At 37.7% G+C, this 17,959-nt stretch overlaps 1 protein-coding gene and 1 long non-coding RNA gene across 2 annotated transcripts in view; one reads left to right on the forward strand and one right to left on the reverse strand.

The window, feature by feature from the left end:
• The window catches only part of ELP3 (elongator acetyltransferase complex subunit 3), a 106,735-nt gene that overhangs the window by 29,986 nt on the left and 58,790 nt on the right, over window positions 1-17,959 (reverse strand). The window contains exons 11-12 of the mRNA XM_082402849.1: window positions 2,976-3,066; window positions 595-660 (exon numbers count right to left, since the gene is read on the reverse strand). Coding sequence (XP_082258975.1) covers window positions 595-660; window positions 2,976-3,066 — 157 coding nt within the window. The remainder of the gene's footprint in view (window positions 1-594; window positions 661-2,975; window positions 3,067-17,959) is intronic.
• On the forward strand, window positions 3,080-17,847 carry LOC309633714. Its single transcript, XR_014247681.1, has 2 exons — window positions 3,080-5,320; window positions 11,182-17,847. It is a non-coding gene; the product is annotated as an uncharacterized lncRNA (long non-coding RNA).

Consider the following 17,959-nt stretch of genomic DNA (forward strand, 5'->3'; position numbering starts at 1 on the left):
ACCCCCACAGAAAATCTGGCAAACAGCTAACACGATGTCATTCTAGGAGAGAAGTTAATTCATCACAAACATGTTGTATGGAACCCCAGTTGACATGGCTGATCTATTCGCTTGATCACCACCAACAGGCAATAATTTAACAGCTGCACACAGAGACAAGCACATGACACTCAGCTTTACCTGAAGGTAGCCAATAGTCACATTTGGCTATTTACATTTGAATTACTTGAAATTAAATAAAATTAAAAACTAAGTTCTTCTTTGCACTAGCCACATTTCAAGTCACATGTGACTGGTAGCTGATATCCTATTAGATGGCACAGATTATAGAACATTTCCAACACTACGGAAAGTTCTACTGGACAGTGGTGATCTACAATGAAGTTCAAACTTGGTTTTCCTAACCTGGCTCTTCTAGAGTTGAGCCACCCTCGTATCTGGCTTTCCTGGCTTGACCTCATTCTCAGTTACTCTTTGCTCTTAGTTTACTCATTAACTTCTAGGGTTTGGTCCTACTGGTAAGCAGGTGTAGGCCCAAGCTTGACAAAGATTAATGAACAGGACCCAATCTCTCTATAAAATGAAGAAACTAACCTGGTATGGACGCACTTTGTGATGAATTTCTTGGATTCCAACCTCTCTGGTTCTCACATCTCGACACTGCCAAGAAAAAAGAAAGGAAAGAAAGAAAGAAAAAAAAGTGGGAAGGGGGGCAAATATAAAACTGGTAACTAATTCAATTTTTATTGAAACTTCTCCACCAAATCCTGGGCTCAAAATTAAGTTTGGACATAATTTACCTTGAGATAAAAGAAATGAATTAAAAATGAAGCCATCTTTAATAAACCTGAGAATAGGGAAAAACAAACTAGAAATACATGAAGTTGGTACAGTATTGCTTTTAAAATAAGTTTAGAATCCAAAGGAGATCAATATATAATATTGAAAGTAAAGAACATACATCCTAAAATCTGAAAATCCAGAGGATATAACTGTATCTGAAACTGCAATCCAAAACTATGTCTACTGAAGAGTAAAAACTGAATTCCTAATTTTTTAAAACCTTCACCATTTTATGGCAGTTAACACTTTTAGCATCACCATATTTGTATCATTTTAGGAATGTCAGAAAGAGGGAAGCTAAGACTGCTGTTTTTTGCAGAGAAGGGCTCTGTAGAAGAAAGGATGGGAGGGAGGGAGGAAGGGAAGGAAGAAGAATGGAAAGAAAGAAGCTTGAGCTATTTATTATACAATCTGAACCATGGTCGCAGATTGGCTCTTTGAGCGTCCCTGGGAAGCACAAAGCTGCCTGTGGATGATACAGAAGCAGTGCCTGGTCTGCACGGCCAAGCTATGTGATGCAACTCTTGCTTCTATTCCACAACCCAGTGAGCAGGCTACACAGCCTGACATTTATAATTACAGTAACTGTTATATGCCCTATGGTATATTTTCCCCTATAGAACTGTAAAAATTATTTCCAGGATTCTAACATTTTCCATCAGTGAGAAAAGATCGCCATAGGAAATCTGATGATGTCATGCAGCTATACTACTAATAGTATATTGAGTAGATATATGGATGGAATTCCATGAGAACAATAAGAGCTCATTATTCAGTTCTATAAGAACTAAGCTATTTCCATGCCCCGGGAACCCATATTACATGCTCTTAATGAACACTTGCACGCTTTTTTCTTTTTTTTGGAGGGGAGGGGAGGGGAATGCTTTTTAAGGCAGAGATTGGTGTGGGCTTATTTTCTAGTAAAGACACTGCCTATGTGAACTAGATGTCTTTTGGTGTGACTGAATTCCAGTCTTTAGACTCAATCCCAGTTTACCTTACGAGGGTCTATCACGGTTTAGGAGGGGTACAGGGTTAAAAACAGTGGCCGGCTGACGAGGTGAGCAGGCTCAGCAGGCCAGGGGGCACTCCGGCAGCGGTATCCTCAGGAGGAGGAGGAGCTGGGCGACGAGGACGGGGAGGGGCTGGGAAGCTGAGCAGGCGCACACTCGTGTTTGGGGCTATTCACTACTGTACAGACATTTGCTGTTTTTCTAGAACTGAAATTTTTTTTTTTTTTTGCAGGGCGGAGGGTAGAATAAGCCATAATGTTCACAAACTCTCCTATGGACAAACAATTTTCTGAAAAATTTTCTCCATAATATATTGACAGAGAACAAAATGTTTTGGGTAGGTCCACAAACATGATATGCAGTCCTCTCAACGACGTCTTTCGAAGTGTGGTCCATGTTTGCACTGTGCGTGAGAACCTCCCACAGCTCCACCCCAGATGGAGTGAATGAGAATCTTTGAAGGCAGAGGCCAGGAATCAGTGTTCAGGCCTAGACACCCTCCTGGCCTTTTCTCTTTAGCAGCTCTGAGAAATAGCTCCTAGGGCACTGAGTTTCAAACCTTATCTTGATTTCAGAATCATCTACAGAGACTGTCAAATTGCAGATTCCTGGGCTCTTTCAGGGAAAGCAGAAAGGAGGTGCTTAGTAAATATTTGTGAAATAAATGAGTGAGTGAATAGACATGGGGGTGGGGCAGGACAAGGGAGACTGGTATATCTGGGCAATAACATTGCTAATTATTTCAGCATGTAAGCCTTGTTTCTTCAAATGCTGTATTCTTCTCTAACCACTAGTCAAGAATCGAACACCCAATACTTCAAAAAAAAAAAAAAAGTTTTTTTAAAAAAGGAGTTGAACACATAGTTGGCAATCTGAGAAGGCAGAAAAAACAACCATTAAATTGACAAACCTACGCTCTTTTAGAAGAAAGCAGAGGGGTGTAGGGGACAGGATGCAGACTTTGCAACCACTAGCTTCAATTTCAACGTGTTATACGGTAAGAATGGCTTCAATACATGAAAGCTTTTTGACCAAACCTGTAAGTTTGTAATGTGATAGTATCACAGGTTTTCGTGTCTCAGGTTACTTTGATCTCAACAGTTATGGTCAGACTCTTACCTGTATTCCAAGGTCTTTCATTCTTGCAAACGCCAGCTCTCTCAAGTTACCATGCTCTACTCCTGAGCTGACTAAGGGCATTGGAATATCTCTGTAGGAGAAAAACATCAGCTGTTGCAAAATATAAGTCATTCTCTACAGCAGTAAGGCAGGGATATTTAAAAAAAAAAAAGAACAAAACCACCCCTTCCCCACCTCAAAACCTACCAGGAAAGCAGAGGTTGAATATTCTAACCCGAAAGCAAGGTTCACAGCTTTTCTACCTCCCAGTTTTCCCATCTATGAAATTACGATTTTCACCTATCACTCAGGGTTTTTGTAAGAAACATCTGATGAAAACACTTTATAAGATTACAGAGTACAAAACAAATGTCCAATAACCATTAGTAATGATTTTTGGCTGAAGAGACAGACATCTGTACTAAACAAAACAAGAAATAAAACTGTTTTTTACAAAATCCAATTTAAGAGGAGAAATAAAAATTATTATTAACACACTGATTTATAGCTTACAAACACTTTCCCATACAGTTGCTGAATGACAAGTAATCAGGAAGCGCGAAAGCCTGGCTTAGACAACTGGTCTCAAAGAATAAATTTTTTCCCATTTCCTAAAAATCTAAATTAGAAGTGACCCTGCATTCAAAGAATAAGAACTTGCCTAAAGATGAGAGTAGATAAAATTTATTTCCTGGCATTAATATAGTGTAAAGTGCCTGGCATCAAGGAAACGTCAATCAAAAGTTGAAATTATGAGTTTCATTTTAGTAGCCCTCACTATCCCTTCTAGACAAAAATCAGTATCTAAAGACAAGACAGTTTAAAAAAAAAAACCCTAAAGTAAGAATATGCTCAGCACATCTCCGGTTTAAAGACAAATCCCCAATTTCTTTTGTCTAACATTTGGTTGATTTAGAAGACTTGAAGAATACGTCATTTATCTTTTCTTCTCATTTTTGCTTTTGAATCAGCTTGAGTCTTTTCCTTCTCTTTTCACTTATCCCTCCAAACATTAAGTAAATACAATTAGCTAATTCATCCATTTGATTCTAATAAGATACTCCCCAATCACTCAAAAAAGTATCAAAAGCCAACTGATTAGCATTAAAAACTATACACAATAAATCTATCAGGCTCTGGAAGCAACTATAAAGCACTGATAAGCCAAAATTCTTTAAGAGAAAGACATACCAGGGAGTTCAAAGTGAGAGCAACATAAAAAACATATTTTAGAGTGATTAGTTAATAGATATGGTTTACTCATACTTTCTAGTAAAATAAACTTTCTGTCTTTGGAACTATAATTTCTTAAAATCAAATTCATCTTAAATTAGTAAGCAGATGAAACTGAAAGAAGGCTAGTGAACTAAAAAGTACAGTTTATTTTAGCAAGAAATGTACAAACAACTGTTTTAAATATTTTACTATTTCATATTATATAAGCCAAAGTTAGTCTTCCAAATGTTCCTTTTAACCCTGAAATATTTTATAAATTACTCACAAATACATGTGTATAGTTTCACAACAAAGTAAAATTTTGAACGCTGTTATACGTCATATGAAATTAATCTGATAAAACCAATGGCAACCACTGTTAGTGATAGGGACGAAGTAAAGGGACAAATTAGGCAATTAAATAGTTAATCCCACTAGGGGATTGTAAGTAAAGAAGAAAGTATGGGAGACCCCTGTAAGTTAATGGTCATTCAAAAAAGCAGGTTTGGAGCTTCCCTGGTGGCGCAGTGGTTGAGAATCTGCCTGCTGGTGCAGGGGACACGGGTTCGAGCCCTGGTCTGGGAGGATCCCACATGCCGTGGAGCAACTAGGCCCGTGAGCCACAACTACTGAGCCTGCGTGTCTGGAGCCTGTGCTCCGCAAAAAGAGAGGCCGCGATGGTGAGAGGCCCGTGCACCGCGATGAAGAGTGGCCCCCCACTTGCCACAACTAGAGAAAGCCCTCGCACAGAAACGAAGACCCAACACAGCCATAAAGAAATAAAAATAAATTAAAAAAAAAAAAAGAAAGCAGGTTTGCTTAACCACAAAGCCAAGCAGGCCTGCTTAGCAACAAAACCCATGCAGCAGAAGCATGAGACAAGCCCCAAAACAAAAAAAACAATGGTGACATGAGACCCACACCCTGCCCAGTGAGCTCAGTAAGTCAATGATCCCTAGGACATGCTCTCTGCACACATAAAAAACAGTACTTTACGGAAAGGTGACATTTCAAAGTGAAAGACCTGAAATAATTTTTCCATAGTGCCATGACAGTCCTAGCTCGACCATGTAGGGACAAGAAAACTCCCCTGCCCAATCTGGAGGAGGAGCTGATGATGGACACGTGATGTCTACTCAAGAATGAGGAAGACCAGAGGGCAGACAGCAGAAGCAAGAAGAACTACAATCCTGCAGCCTGTGGACCAAAACCCACAGTTACAGAAAGATAGACAAGATGAAAAGGCAGAGGGCTATGTACCAGATGAAGGAACAAGAAAAAACCCCAGAAAAACAACTAAATGAAGTGGAGATAGGCAACCTTCCAGAAAAAGAATTCAGAATAGTGATAGTGAAGATGATCCAGGACCTCGGAATAAGAATGGAGGCAAAGATTGAGAAGATGCAAGAAATGATTAACAAAGACCTAGAAGAATTAAAGAACAAACAAACAGAGATGACCAATACAATAACTGAAATGAAAACTACACTAGAAGGAATCAATAGCAGAATAACTGAGGCAGAAGAACGGATAAGTGACCTGGAAGACAGGATGGTGGAATTCACTGCTGCGGAACAGACTAAAGAAAAAAGAATGAAAAGAAATGAAGACAGCCTAAGAGACCTCTGGGACAACATTAAACGCAACAACATTCGCATTATAGGGGTCCCAGAAGGAGAAGAGAGAGAGAAAGGACCTGAGAAAATATTTGAAGAGATTATAGTCGAAAACTTCCCTAACATGGGAAAGGAAATAGCCACCCAAGTCCAGGAAGCGCAGAGAGTCCCATACAGGATAAACCCAAGGAGAAACACGCCGAGACACATAGTAATCAAAGTGGCAAAAATTAAAGACAAAGAAAAATTATTGAAAGCAGCAAGGGAAAAACGACAAATAACATACAAGGGAACTCCCATAAGGTTAACAGCTGATTTCTCAGCAGAAACTCTACAAGCCAGAAGGGAGTGGCATGATATACTTAAAGTGATGAAAGGGAAGAACCTACAACCAAGATTACTCTACCTGGCAAGGATCTCATTCAGATTTGATGGAGAAATCAAAAGCTTTACAGACATGCAAAAGCTAAGAGAATTCAGCACCACCAAACCAGCTCTACAACAAATGCTAAAGGAACTTCTCTAAGTGGGAAACACAAGAGAAGAAAAGGACCTACAAAAACAAACCCAAAACAATTAAGAAAATGGTCATAGGAACATACATATCGATAATTACCTTAAACGTGAATGGATTAAATGCCCCAACCAAAAGACACAGACTTGCTGAATGGATACAAAAACAAGACCCATATATATGCTGTCTACAAGAGACCCACTTTAGACCTAGGGACACATACAGACTGAAAGTGAGGGGATGGAAAAAGATATTCCATGCAAATGGAAATCAAAAGAAAGCTGGAGTAGCTATACTCATATCAGATAAAATAGACTTTAAAATAAAGAATGTTACAAGAGACAAGGAAGGACACTACATAATGGTCAAGGGATCAATCCAAGAAGAAGATATAACAATTATAAATATATATGCACCCAACATAGGAGCACCTCAATACATAAGGCAACTGCTAACAGCTATAAAACAGGAAATTGACAGTAACACAATCATAGTGGGGGACTTTAACACCTCACTTACACCAATGGACAGATCATCCAAAATGAAAATAAATAAGGAAACCGAAGCTTTAAATGACACAATAGACCAGATAGATTTAATTGATATATATAGGACATTCCATCCAAAAACAGCAGATTACACGTTCTTCTCAAGTGCGCACGGAACATTCTCCAGGATAGATCACATCTTGGGTCATAAATCAAGCCTCAGTAAATTTAAGAAAATTGAAATCATATCAAGCATCTTTTCTGACCACAACGCTATGAGATTAGAAATGAATTACAGGGAAAAAAACGTAAAAAAGACAAATACATGGAGGCTAAACAATACGTTACTAAATAACCAAGAGATCACTGAAGAAATCAAAGAGGAAATCAAAAAATACCTAGAGACAAATGACAATGAAAACACGACGATCCAAAACCTATGGGATGCAGCAAAAGCAGTTCTAATAGGGAAGTTTATAGCTATACAAGCCTACCTAAAGAAACAAGAAAAATCTCAAGTAAACAATCTAATCTTACACCTAAAGAAACTAGAGAAAGAAGAACAAACAAAACCCAAAGTGAGCAGAAGGAAAGAAATCATAAAGATCAGAGCAGAAATAAATGAAATAGAAACAAAGAAAACAATAGCAAAGATCAATAAAACTAAAAGTTGGTTCTTTGAGAAGATAAACAAAATTGATAAGCCATTAGCCAGACTCATCAAGAAAAAGAGGGAGAGGACTCAAATCAATAAAATCAGAAATGAAAAAGGAGAAGTTACAACAGACACCGCAGAAATACAAAGCATCCTAAGAGACTACTACAAGCAACTTTATGCCAATAAAATGGACAACCTGGAAGAAATGGACAAATTTTTAGAAAGGTATAACCTTCCAAGACTGAACCAGGAAGAAACAGAAAATATGAACAGACCAATCACAAGTAATGAAATTGAAACTGTGATTAAAAATCTTCCAACAAACAAAAGTCCAGGACCAGATGGCTTCACAGGTGAATTCTATCAAACATTTAGAGAAGAGCTAACACCTATCCTTCTCAAACTCTTCCAAAAAATTGCAGAGGAAGGAACACTCCCAAACTCATTCTATGAGGCCACCATCACCCTGATACCAAAACCAGACAAAGACACTACAAAAAAAGAAAATTACAGACCAATATCACTGATGAATATAGATGCAAAAATCCTCAACAAAATACTAGCAAACAGAATCCAACAACACATTAAAAGGATCATACACCACGATCAAGTGGGATTTATCCCAGGGATGCAAGGATTCTTCAATATACGCAAATCAATCAATGTGATACACCATATTAACAAATTGAAGAAGAAAAACCATATGATCATCTCAATTGATGCAGAAAAAGCTTCTGACAAAATTCAACACCCATTTATGATAAAAACTCTCCAGAAATTGGGCAGAGAGGGAAACTACCTCAACATAATAAAGTCCATATATGACAAACCCACAGCAAACATCATTCTCAATGGTGAAAAACTGGAAGCATTTCCTCTAAGATCAGGAACGAGACAAGGATGTCCACTCTCACCACTATTATTCAACATAGTTCTGGAAGTCCTAGCCACGGCAATCAGAGAAGAAAAAGAAATAAAAGGAATACAAATTGGAAAAGAAGAAGTAAAACTGTCACTGTTTGCGGATGACATGATACTATACATAGAGAATCCTAAAACTGCCACCAGAAAACTGCTAGAGCTAATTAATGAATATGGTAAAGTTGCAGGATACAAAATTAATGCACAGAAATCTCTTGCATTCCTATACACTAATGATGAAAAATCTGAAAGAGAAATTATGGAAACACTCCCATTTACCACTGCAACAAAAAGAATAAAATACCTAGGAATAAACCTACCTAGGGAGACAAAAGAGCTGTATGCAGAAAAGTATAAGACACTGATGAAAGAAATTAAAGATGATACCAACAGATGGAGAGATATACCATGTTCTTGGATTGGAAGAGTCAACATTGTGAAAATGACTATACTACCCAAAGCAATCTACAGATTCAATGCAATCCCTATCAAATTACCAATGGCATTTTTTACGGAGCTAGAACAAATCATCTTAAAATTTGTATGGAGACACAAAAGACCCCGAATAGCCAAAGCAGTCATGAGGGAAAAAAATGGAGCTGGAGGAATCAGACTCCCTGACTTCAGACTATACTACAAAGCTACAGTAATCAAGACAATATGGTACTGGCACAAAAACAGAAACATAGATCAATGGAACAAGATAGAAAGCCCAGAGATTAACCCATGCACCTATGGTCAACTAATCTATGACAAAGGAGGCAAAGATATACAATGGAGAAAAGACAGTCTCTTCAATAAGTGGTGCTGGGAAAACTGGACAGCTACATGTAAAAGAATGAAATTAGAATACTCCCTAACACCATACACAAAAATAAACTCAAAATGGATTAGAGACCTAAATATAAGACCGGACACTATAAAACTCTTAGAGGAAAACATAGGAAGAACACTCTTTGACATAAATCACAGCAAGATCTTTTTTGATCCACCTCCTAGAGTAATGGAAATAAAAACAAAAATAAACAAATGGGACCTAATGAAACTGCAAAGTTTTTGCACAGCAAAGGAAACCATAAACAAGACGAAAAGACAACCCTCAGAATGGGAGAAAATATTTGCAAACGAATCAACGGACAAAGGATTAATCTCCAAAATATATAAACAGCTCATTCAGCTCAATATTAAAGAAACAAACACCCCAATCCAAAAATGGGCAGAAGACCTAAATAGACATTTCTCCAAAGAAGACATACAGACGGCCACGAAGCACATGAAAAGATGCTCAATATCACTAATTATTAGAGAAATGCAAATCAAAACTACAATGAGGTATCACCTCACTCCTGTTAGAATGGGCATCATCAGAAAATCTACAAACAACAAATGCTGGAGAGGGTGTGGAGAAAAGGGAACCCTCTTGCACTGTTGGTGGGAATGTAAATTGATACAGCCACTATGGAGGACAATATGGAGGTTTCTTAAAAAACTAAAAATAGAATTACCATATGACCCAGCAATCCCACTACTGGGCATATACCCAGAGAAAACCGTAATTCAAAAAGACACACGCACCCGAATGTTCATTGCAGCACTATTTACAATACCCAGGTCATGGAAGCAACCTAAATGCCCATCAACAGACGAATGGATAAAGAAGATGTGGTACATATATACAATGGAATATTACTCAGCCATAAAAAGGAACGAAATTGAGTCATTTGTTGAGAAGTGGATGGATCTAGAGACTGTCATACAGAGTGAAGTAAGTCAGAAAGAGAAAAACAAATATTGTATATTAATGCATGTATGTGGAACCTAGAAAAATGGTACAGATGAGCCAGTTTGCAGGGCAGAAGTTGAGTCACAGATGTAGAGAATGAACATATGGACACCAAGGGGGTAAAACTGCAGTGGGGTGGGGATGGTGGTGTGCTGAATTGGGCGATTGGGATTGATATGTATACACTGATGTGTATAAAATTGATGCCTAATAAGAACCTGCAATATAAAAAAACAAACAAACAAAACAACTAATACTAAACTTTCATTGGGTTATTTGTATGGAAATATGTTAATATAAATGTTTCAGACATTACATGAAATTTCTAAAAATCTTATATGTTCTGGTATAATGTTATAAGTAATAATCCTAGTTATTACTTTAAAATGTATATCTCAGAAATAACTAATTTTCTTGTCAACTGCATTATTATGAACTTTCATCAAATCTTTAACTGTGGTCATTTTTAAGTCTTTTGTCATTTACAGACAGTTCTGGGTGTACTCTGATGCTTTTGCAAATATGTTCCTATAAAAGGGTTTCATCTTCAAGAAATTCATGGAAAAGACTCTGACAAGTACAGGTTTCTGGTAACTGACTGTACTGCTGAACTGAATGAATAAGCATTTTCAGAACTCTAATGAAAAACTGATGAACTCATAAAAGTGCTAACAAAAGATCAAGATGAAAAAAAAATTAATTACATGGGACTGAGTGAACTGATGAGGATGAGTATAATTTTTGTGACTTTCTGTCTGAATTAAAAAAAAAAAAATCCCACAAGGACTCAGAGGCAAAGAATATACAAATCAATTTTCACTGCAAAGTAAAGGAGCTGTTACAGTGGAGGATTACTGGACTGAATGTCAATATTATGACATAGTATGAGTGTGTTTCATGTTTGGTAATTGCAATCATTGTTGCTTTTGTTGTGGTCATCCATGTACAATGCTTGGTGTCAGTCTATTTATCTCTTGTAAAAATAAAATACAGTGTGCATGTGTGGAAAAGAAAAAAAAAAGAATGAGGAAGAAGGTGGTCTTTTCACCCTCCCCACTTTTCCTTTGATTTCAAAACTGTAGCCCACTAAGTTCTCAGGGCGTGGCACCTTCTCGCCCACCCGCTTGTAAGCCTCACAAGCATCCTATTCTAATAAATCACTGCTTATCTATCACTTTGACTCTCGCTGAATTCTTTCTGCACTGAGACATAAAAGACCGGGCTCCTTGGAGCCCCCCTGAAACGACACTTACCGGTTTCGGCAGTACCCATTACGTGAGATACATTTGATTCTTGTTATTCATGGCAGTGAAGTCCTATAATGTGCCATGAACACTGAATTAGCAAATACTGAAGCACTGCTCCTATGGAAAATGCAGGGTTAGGTTCCTGTGAGCCTTCAGTCCATTTTCTCCAACAGATCAACACGTAACCTTGTTTTATGTGTGTTTCCAGCTAAAAACACTTTATTTAACACAGAATTGATTTGGTAACATTGCACTTGTGGCCAATAGCACTATAATTCATGCTGCAATGAAGCTTATCTAACACATTTATTTTCTTTGTAAGACACATCACAGCCTTCTTGTACACAGGAACACTAGATAGCACCTCGGCACTACACGTGGGGGCCATTTTAAACGGCAAAATCAACAAAAAGCATAGAAATGTGAAAACTGTGTTATTAAATGGACGGTGAAAGGACACTTGTTACAGTGTGAGAGCTGAAACAAGTACACGGCATCATGCCAATATCCTGTTCCTCACCAACCCTCCAACTACCAGACTAGCACCCACCGATGACTCCTTCTGTATCACCGTCCCTAGAATAGACAACAATGGTGATTATCTATTTCTACCATCCCTTCTGCATTTATTAGTTGAGCTTGTATCTTAAGGAAGAATGTTCCCTTCTCTATTTATTCATTTATTTATAAATGCACAGATTTCTATTTTATTCAATGAGCTGTAATCTGATATTAACATTATTTATTTTGTTGCTTACATTAGATTTGGTCAGTGGGCATGCATTTAGGCTGGCTTTGGGGTCCTTCTGACATGTTCCCACCATTGTTTGAATATTTCTTTACTTTCTGGAACAACAAGATGTTCCAGGTTGATCTTACATGTTTGCTGCCCCAGCCCTAGAATTGGCCATTTATCCAAGCATCCCTGATTCCTTTTAGTGGAGAGTGGTATTTAGAAACCAAGGTCTGAGCACTCATTGTGCTCATTACTATTGAGGTATCATTGCCTCTGGACCCTTTCAGTGTACACAACTAAGAAATTTACGTTATGTATATACATATGTGTATATATATTTATATTCATATATTCATATACATAAACATTATAACTGTTTCTATATATAAATGTAAAAAGCTGTGAGATCATGTTGATAATTACAATTCTAACCCAGCGCCTCAGTGTTCTTTTCAGCTTTCTACCCTTCAATATCTGTAAATCCCTTTGGACAGTGAGAAATCTGGCTCTCTTATCTTTAGTATATTTATTTGTTTGCTAAATCAAACAACTTATTTGCTCAATATAACCAATCTCCCAACTACTCTCGTTGCCACCTCTGCACTCACTACTCTTACTCTCCATTTCTTCAGATGCCAGGCATGCTGCTGTCAATACCTCTGTGGCACTGCCTCCGGAGGTGATGGGAAGGGGAGATGAAGGGAAAGGAAGATGGGCTCTACAAATATTTTTAATAATGAACCGGTCCTTTTTTTTTTTTTTAACATTTTTATTGGAGTATAACTCCTTTACAATGGTGTGTTAGTTTCTGCTTTATAACAAAGTGAATCAGCTATATATATACATATATCCCTATATCTCTTCCCTCTTGCGTCTCCCTCTCACCCTCCCTATCCCACGCCTCTAGATGGTCACAAAGCACCAAGTTAGTGCTTCCCACTAGCTATCTATTTTACATTTGGTAGTATATATAAGTCCATGCCACTCTCTCACTTCATTCCAGCTTACCCTTCCCCCTCCCCATGCCCTCAAGTCCATTCTCTACGTCTGCGTCTTTATTCCTGTCCTGCCCCTAGGTTCTTCAGAATCATTTTTTTTAAGACTCCATATATATGTGTTAGCATACAGTATTTATTTTGCTCTTTCTGACTTACTTCACTCTGTCCATCCACCTCACTACAAATAACTCAATTTCGTTTATTTTTATGGCTGAGTAATATTCCACTGTATATATGTGCCACATCTTCTTTATCCATTCATCTGTCAATGGACACTTAGGTTGCTTCCATCTCCTGGCTATTGTAAATAGAGCTGCAATGAACATTGTGGTACATGACTCTTTTGAATTATGGGTTTCTCCGGGTATATGCCCAGTAATGGGATTGTTGGGTCGTATGGTAGTTCTATTTTAAGTTTTTTAAGGAACTTCCATACTGTTCTCCATAGTGGCTGTATCAATTTACATTCCCACCAACAGTGCAAGAGGGTTCCCTTTTCTCCACACCCTCTCCAGCATTTATTGTTTGTAGATTTTTCGATGATGGCCATTCTGACTGGTGTGAGGTGATACCTCATTGTAGTTTTGATTTGCATTTCTCTAATGATTAGTGATGTTGAGCATACTTTCATGTGTTTGTTGGCAATCTGTATATCTTCTTTGGACAAATGTCTATTTAGGTCTTCTGCCCATTTTTGGATTGGGTTGTTTTTTTGATATTGAGCTACATGAGGTGCTTGTGTGTTTTGGAGACTAATCCTTTGTCAGTTGCTTCATTTGCAAATATTTTCTTCCATTCTGAGGGTGGTCTTTTCGCCTTGTTTATGGTTTCCTTCGCTGTGCAAAAGCTTTTAAGCTTCATTAGGTCCCATTTGTTTATTTTTGTTCTTATTTCCATTTCTCTAGGAGGTGGGTCAAAAAGGATCTTGCTGTGATTTATATGTCATAGAGTGTTCTGCCTATGTTTTCCTCTAAGAGTTTTATAGTGTCTGGCCTTACATTTAGGTCTTTAATCCATTTTGAGTTTATTTTTGTATATGGTGTTAGGGAGTGTTCTAATTTCATTCTTTTACACGTAGCTGTCCGGTTTTCCCAGTACCACTTATTGAACAGGCTGTCTTTTCTCTATTGTATATTCTTGCCTCCTTTGTCACAGATACAGTGACCATATGTGTGTGGGTTTATCTCTGGGCTTTCTATCCTGTTCCATTGATCTATATTTCTGTTTCTGTGCCAGTACCATACTGTCTTGATTACTGTAGCTTTGTAGTGTAGTCTGAAGTCTGGGAGCCTGATTCCTCCAGCTCCGTTCTTTCTCAAAATTGCTTTGGCTATTCGGGGTCTTTTGCGTTTCCATACAAATTGTAAAATTTTTTGTTCTAGTTCTGTGAAAAATGCCTTTGGTATCTTGACAGGGATTGCACTGAATCTGTAGATTGCTTTGGGTAGTATAGTCATTTTCACAATGTTGATTCTTCCAATCCAAGAACATGGTATATCACTCCATCTGTTTATATCATCTTTAATTTCTTTCATCAGTGTCTTATAGTTTTCTGCATACAGGTCTTTTGTCTCCTTAGGTGGGTTTATTCCTAGGTATTTTATTCTTTTTGTTGCAATGGTAAATGGGAGTGTTTCCATAATTTCTCTTTCAGATTTTTCATCATTAGTGTATAGGAATGCAAGAGATTTCTGTGCATTAATTTTGTATCCTGCTACTTTACCAAATTCATTGATTAGCTCTAGTAGTTTTCTGGTAGCATCTTTAGGATTCTCTATGCATACTATCATGTCATCTGCAAACAGTGACAGCTTTACTTCTTTTCCGATTTGCATTCCTTTTATTTCTTTTTCTTCTCTGATTGCTGTGGCTAAAACTTCCAAAACTATGTTGAACAACAGTGGTGAGAGTGGACAACCTTGTCTTGTTCCTGATCTTAGAGGAAATGGTTTCAGTTTTTCACCACTGAGAACGATGTTGGCTGTGGGTTTGTCATATATGGCCTCTATTATGTTGAGGTAAGTTCCTTCTATGCCTACTTTCTGGAGGGTTTTTAATCATAAATGGGTGTTGAATTCTGTCAAAAGCTTTTTCTGCATCTATTGAGATGATCATATGGTTTTTCTCCTTCAGTTTGTTAATATGGTTTATCACATTGATTTGCATATATTGAAGAATCCTTGCATTCCTGCAATAAACCCCACTTGATCATGGTGTATGATCCTTTTAACATGCTGCTGGATTCTGTTTGCTAGTATTCTGTTGAGGATTTTTGCATCTATGTTCATCAGTGATATTGGCCTGTAGTTTTCTTTCTTTGTGACATCTTTGTCTGGTTTTGGTGTCAGGGTGATGGTGGCCTTGTAGAATGAGTTTCAGAGTGTTCCTCCCTCTGTTATATTTTGGAAGAGTTTGAGAAGGATAGATGTTAGCTCTTCTCTAAATGCATGACAGAATTCGCCTGTGAAGCCATCTGGTCCCGGGCTTTTGCCTGTTTGAAGATTTTTAATCACAGTCTCAATTTCAGTGCTTGTGATTGGTCTGTTTATATTTTCTTCCTGGTTCAGCCTTGGAAGGTTGTGCTTTTCCAAGAATTTGTCCATTTCTTCCAGGTTGTCCATTTTATTGGCATATAGTTGCTTGTAGTAATCTCTCATGATCCTTTGTATTTCTGCAGTGTCAGTTGTTACTTTTCCTTTTTCATTTCTAATTCTATTGATTTGAGACTTCTCCCTTTTTTTCTTGAGTCTGGCTAATGGTTTGTCAATTTTGTTTATCTTCTCAAACAACCAGTTTTTAGTTTTACTGATCTTTGCTATCGTTTCCTTCATTTCTTTTTATTTCTGATCTGATCTTTATGATTTCTTTCCTTCTGCTAACTTTGGGGTTTTTTTGTTCTTCTTTCTCTAATTGCTTTAAGTGTAAGGTTAGGTTGTTTGAGATGTTTCTTGTTTCTTGAGGTAGGATTGTATTGCTATAAACTTCCCTCTTAGAACTGCTTTTGCTGCATCCCATAGGTTTTGGGTCCTCGTGTTTTCATTGTGATTTGTTTCTAGGTATTTTGATTTCCTCAGTGATCTCTTGTGAACCGGTACTTTTAAAAGACACTAAAATTTTCAATACAAGTAAACTCTCTAAGGTCTAGGTTTTATCATATGGTGTTGTTATGCAGAACTATATGACAGAAAGACAGAATTACCAGCAGGGCTAGCTAATAATTTGTGGTGCCTAGTGCAAAATGAAAACAGGGGGCCTCTTCTGAAAAAATTATTAATGATTTCAAGACGGTGAGAGCAGAGCATTAGGCCAAGTTAAAGTCCTATGAGACTACAGAGGTCGCATGTCCCTGAAGCTGGCACTGACTACCCCAAAGCACAAGTCAGTGTGGACCTGGTAACACAGGGCTTTATAATGATGCTGACAGTTCATAAATGTCCTTAAATTTATGTCTGTCACTACAAAATGCAATATGGCTTTAATGGTCTTTGGCAGTGAAATGCCTGGAGCGTACCAGACAGGAGTTTTTCCTCATTAGGGAATAGAAATGTGGCAATCTCCACTTTCAGTGATAAAGTTTTTTTCACTAAAAATGAAGAGAGAGAGTTCTATATATGTGGAACATCTTCTATGTGCAAAGTAGTATATTAAGCAATTTGGAATATATAAATAGGCACTGTTACAGACTCCTAGGAGTTCAAAACCCAGGTAAGATTACTGACCATCTGAACTTGCTACATCCATCTAGGTGGGACTTAAAATTATTTTTAGGCTTTTCAATTTGTTTCACTTTCTTGGCTTGAAGAGATATTACATTCAAGAATATTCATTTTTCTATTTCACAGGTAACATTTCAAGCTTAGAGGCACTAATATTTGCAATTTGCTCATCAAAAGCCTTTCAAAGTGCTGTCTAGAGTTTTTTTGGTCTGAAGTTTCTCGCAATTCAGAAGCATCTTTTGGCTGCAAATTGGTATTCTATTCAAATGCTTCACAGTGATTTAAAAAAATCACATCAAGGCAGACAGCTGTTAAATAGCCTGTGGGCAGCAGCAGTTTAATGTGGCTCCATCATGTGCCTGGACAGAATTGTACATTTAATCATTGACTGCACCCTTCAGGGCTGCAATACAGAATAATCTATTGGGATGCTACTTCATAAAAACACCCGGTAAAATGGTATTGACTCAAAATTTAAAGTGTAAATTAATTAAGAAAAAAAAGGGGGGTGGGGTGGGGAAAATGGCCAATTAAAAAAAATCAGGTAATCTAATAGTAAATTATAGTATTTTTTTTTTTTAAAAAGACAAGTGTAAAACATTGTGTTTTCACTTGAAATATCTTCCCTCTCACTTTCCTTCCTTTGCTCCTTCCTTCTGATGCCTGTCTAGAAAATAATTCCTAGGGCTTCCCTGGTGGCACAGTGGTTGAGAATCTGCCTGCCAATGCAGGGGACACGGGTTTGAGCCCTGGTCTGGGAAGATCCTATATGCCGCGGAGCAACTGGGCCCGTGAACCACAACTACTGAGCCTGCGCATCTGGAGCCTGTGCTCCGCAACAAGAGAGGCCACGATAGTGAGAGGCCCGCGCACCGCAATGAAGAGTGGCCTCCGTTCTCTGCAACTAGAGAAAGCCTTCGCACAGAAACGAAGACCCAACACAGCTCAAAATAAATAAATAAATTTATAAAAAAAAAAAATCATTCCTAAAATCTTCTCCTCCATGTATATAAGTTTAGATTAGCTAGTCAACACTAAGCAAGTTGCTTGTAATTAGTAGAAGCTGTCACTAGGTGAACCAACATAGAGATA

This window comes from Balaenoptera borealis, assembly GCF_965194805.1.
Source record: "Balaenoptera borealis genome assembly, chromosome: 8".
Taxonomy (NCBI): domain Eukaryota; kingdom Metazoa; phylum Chordata; class Mammalia; order Artiodactyla; family Balaenopteridae; genus Balaenoptera; species Balaenoptera borealis.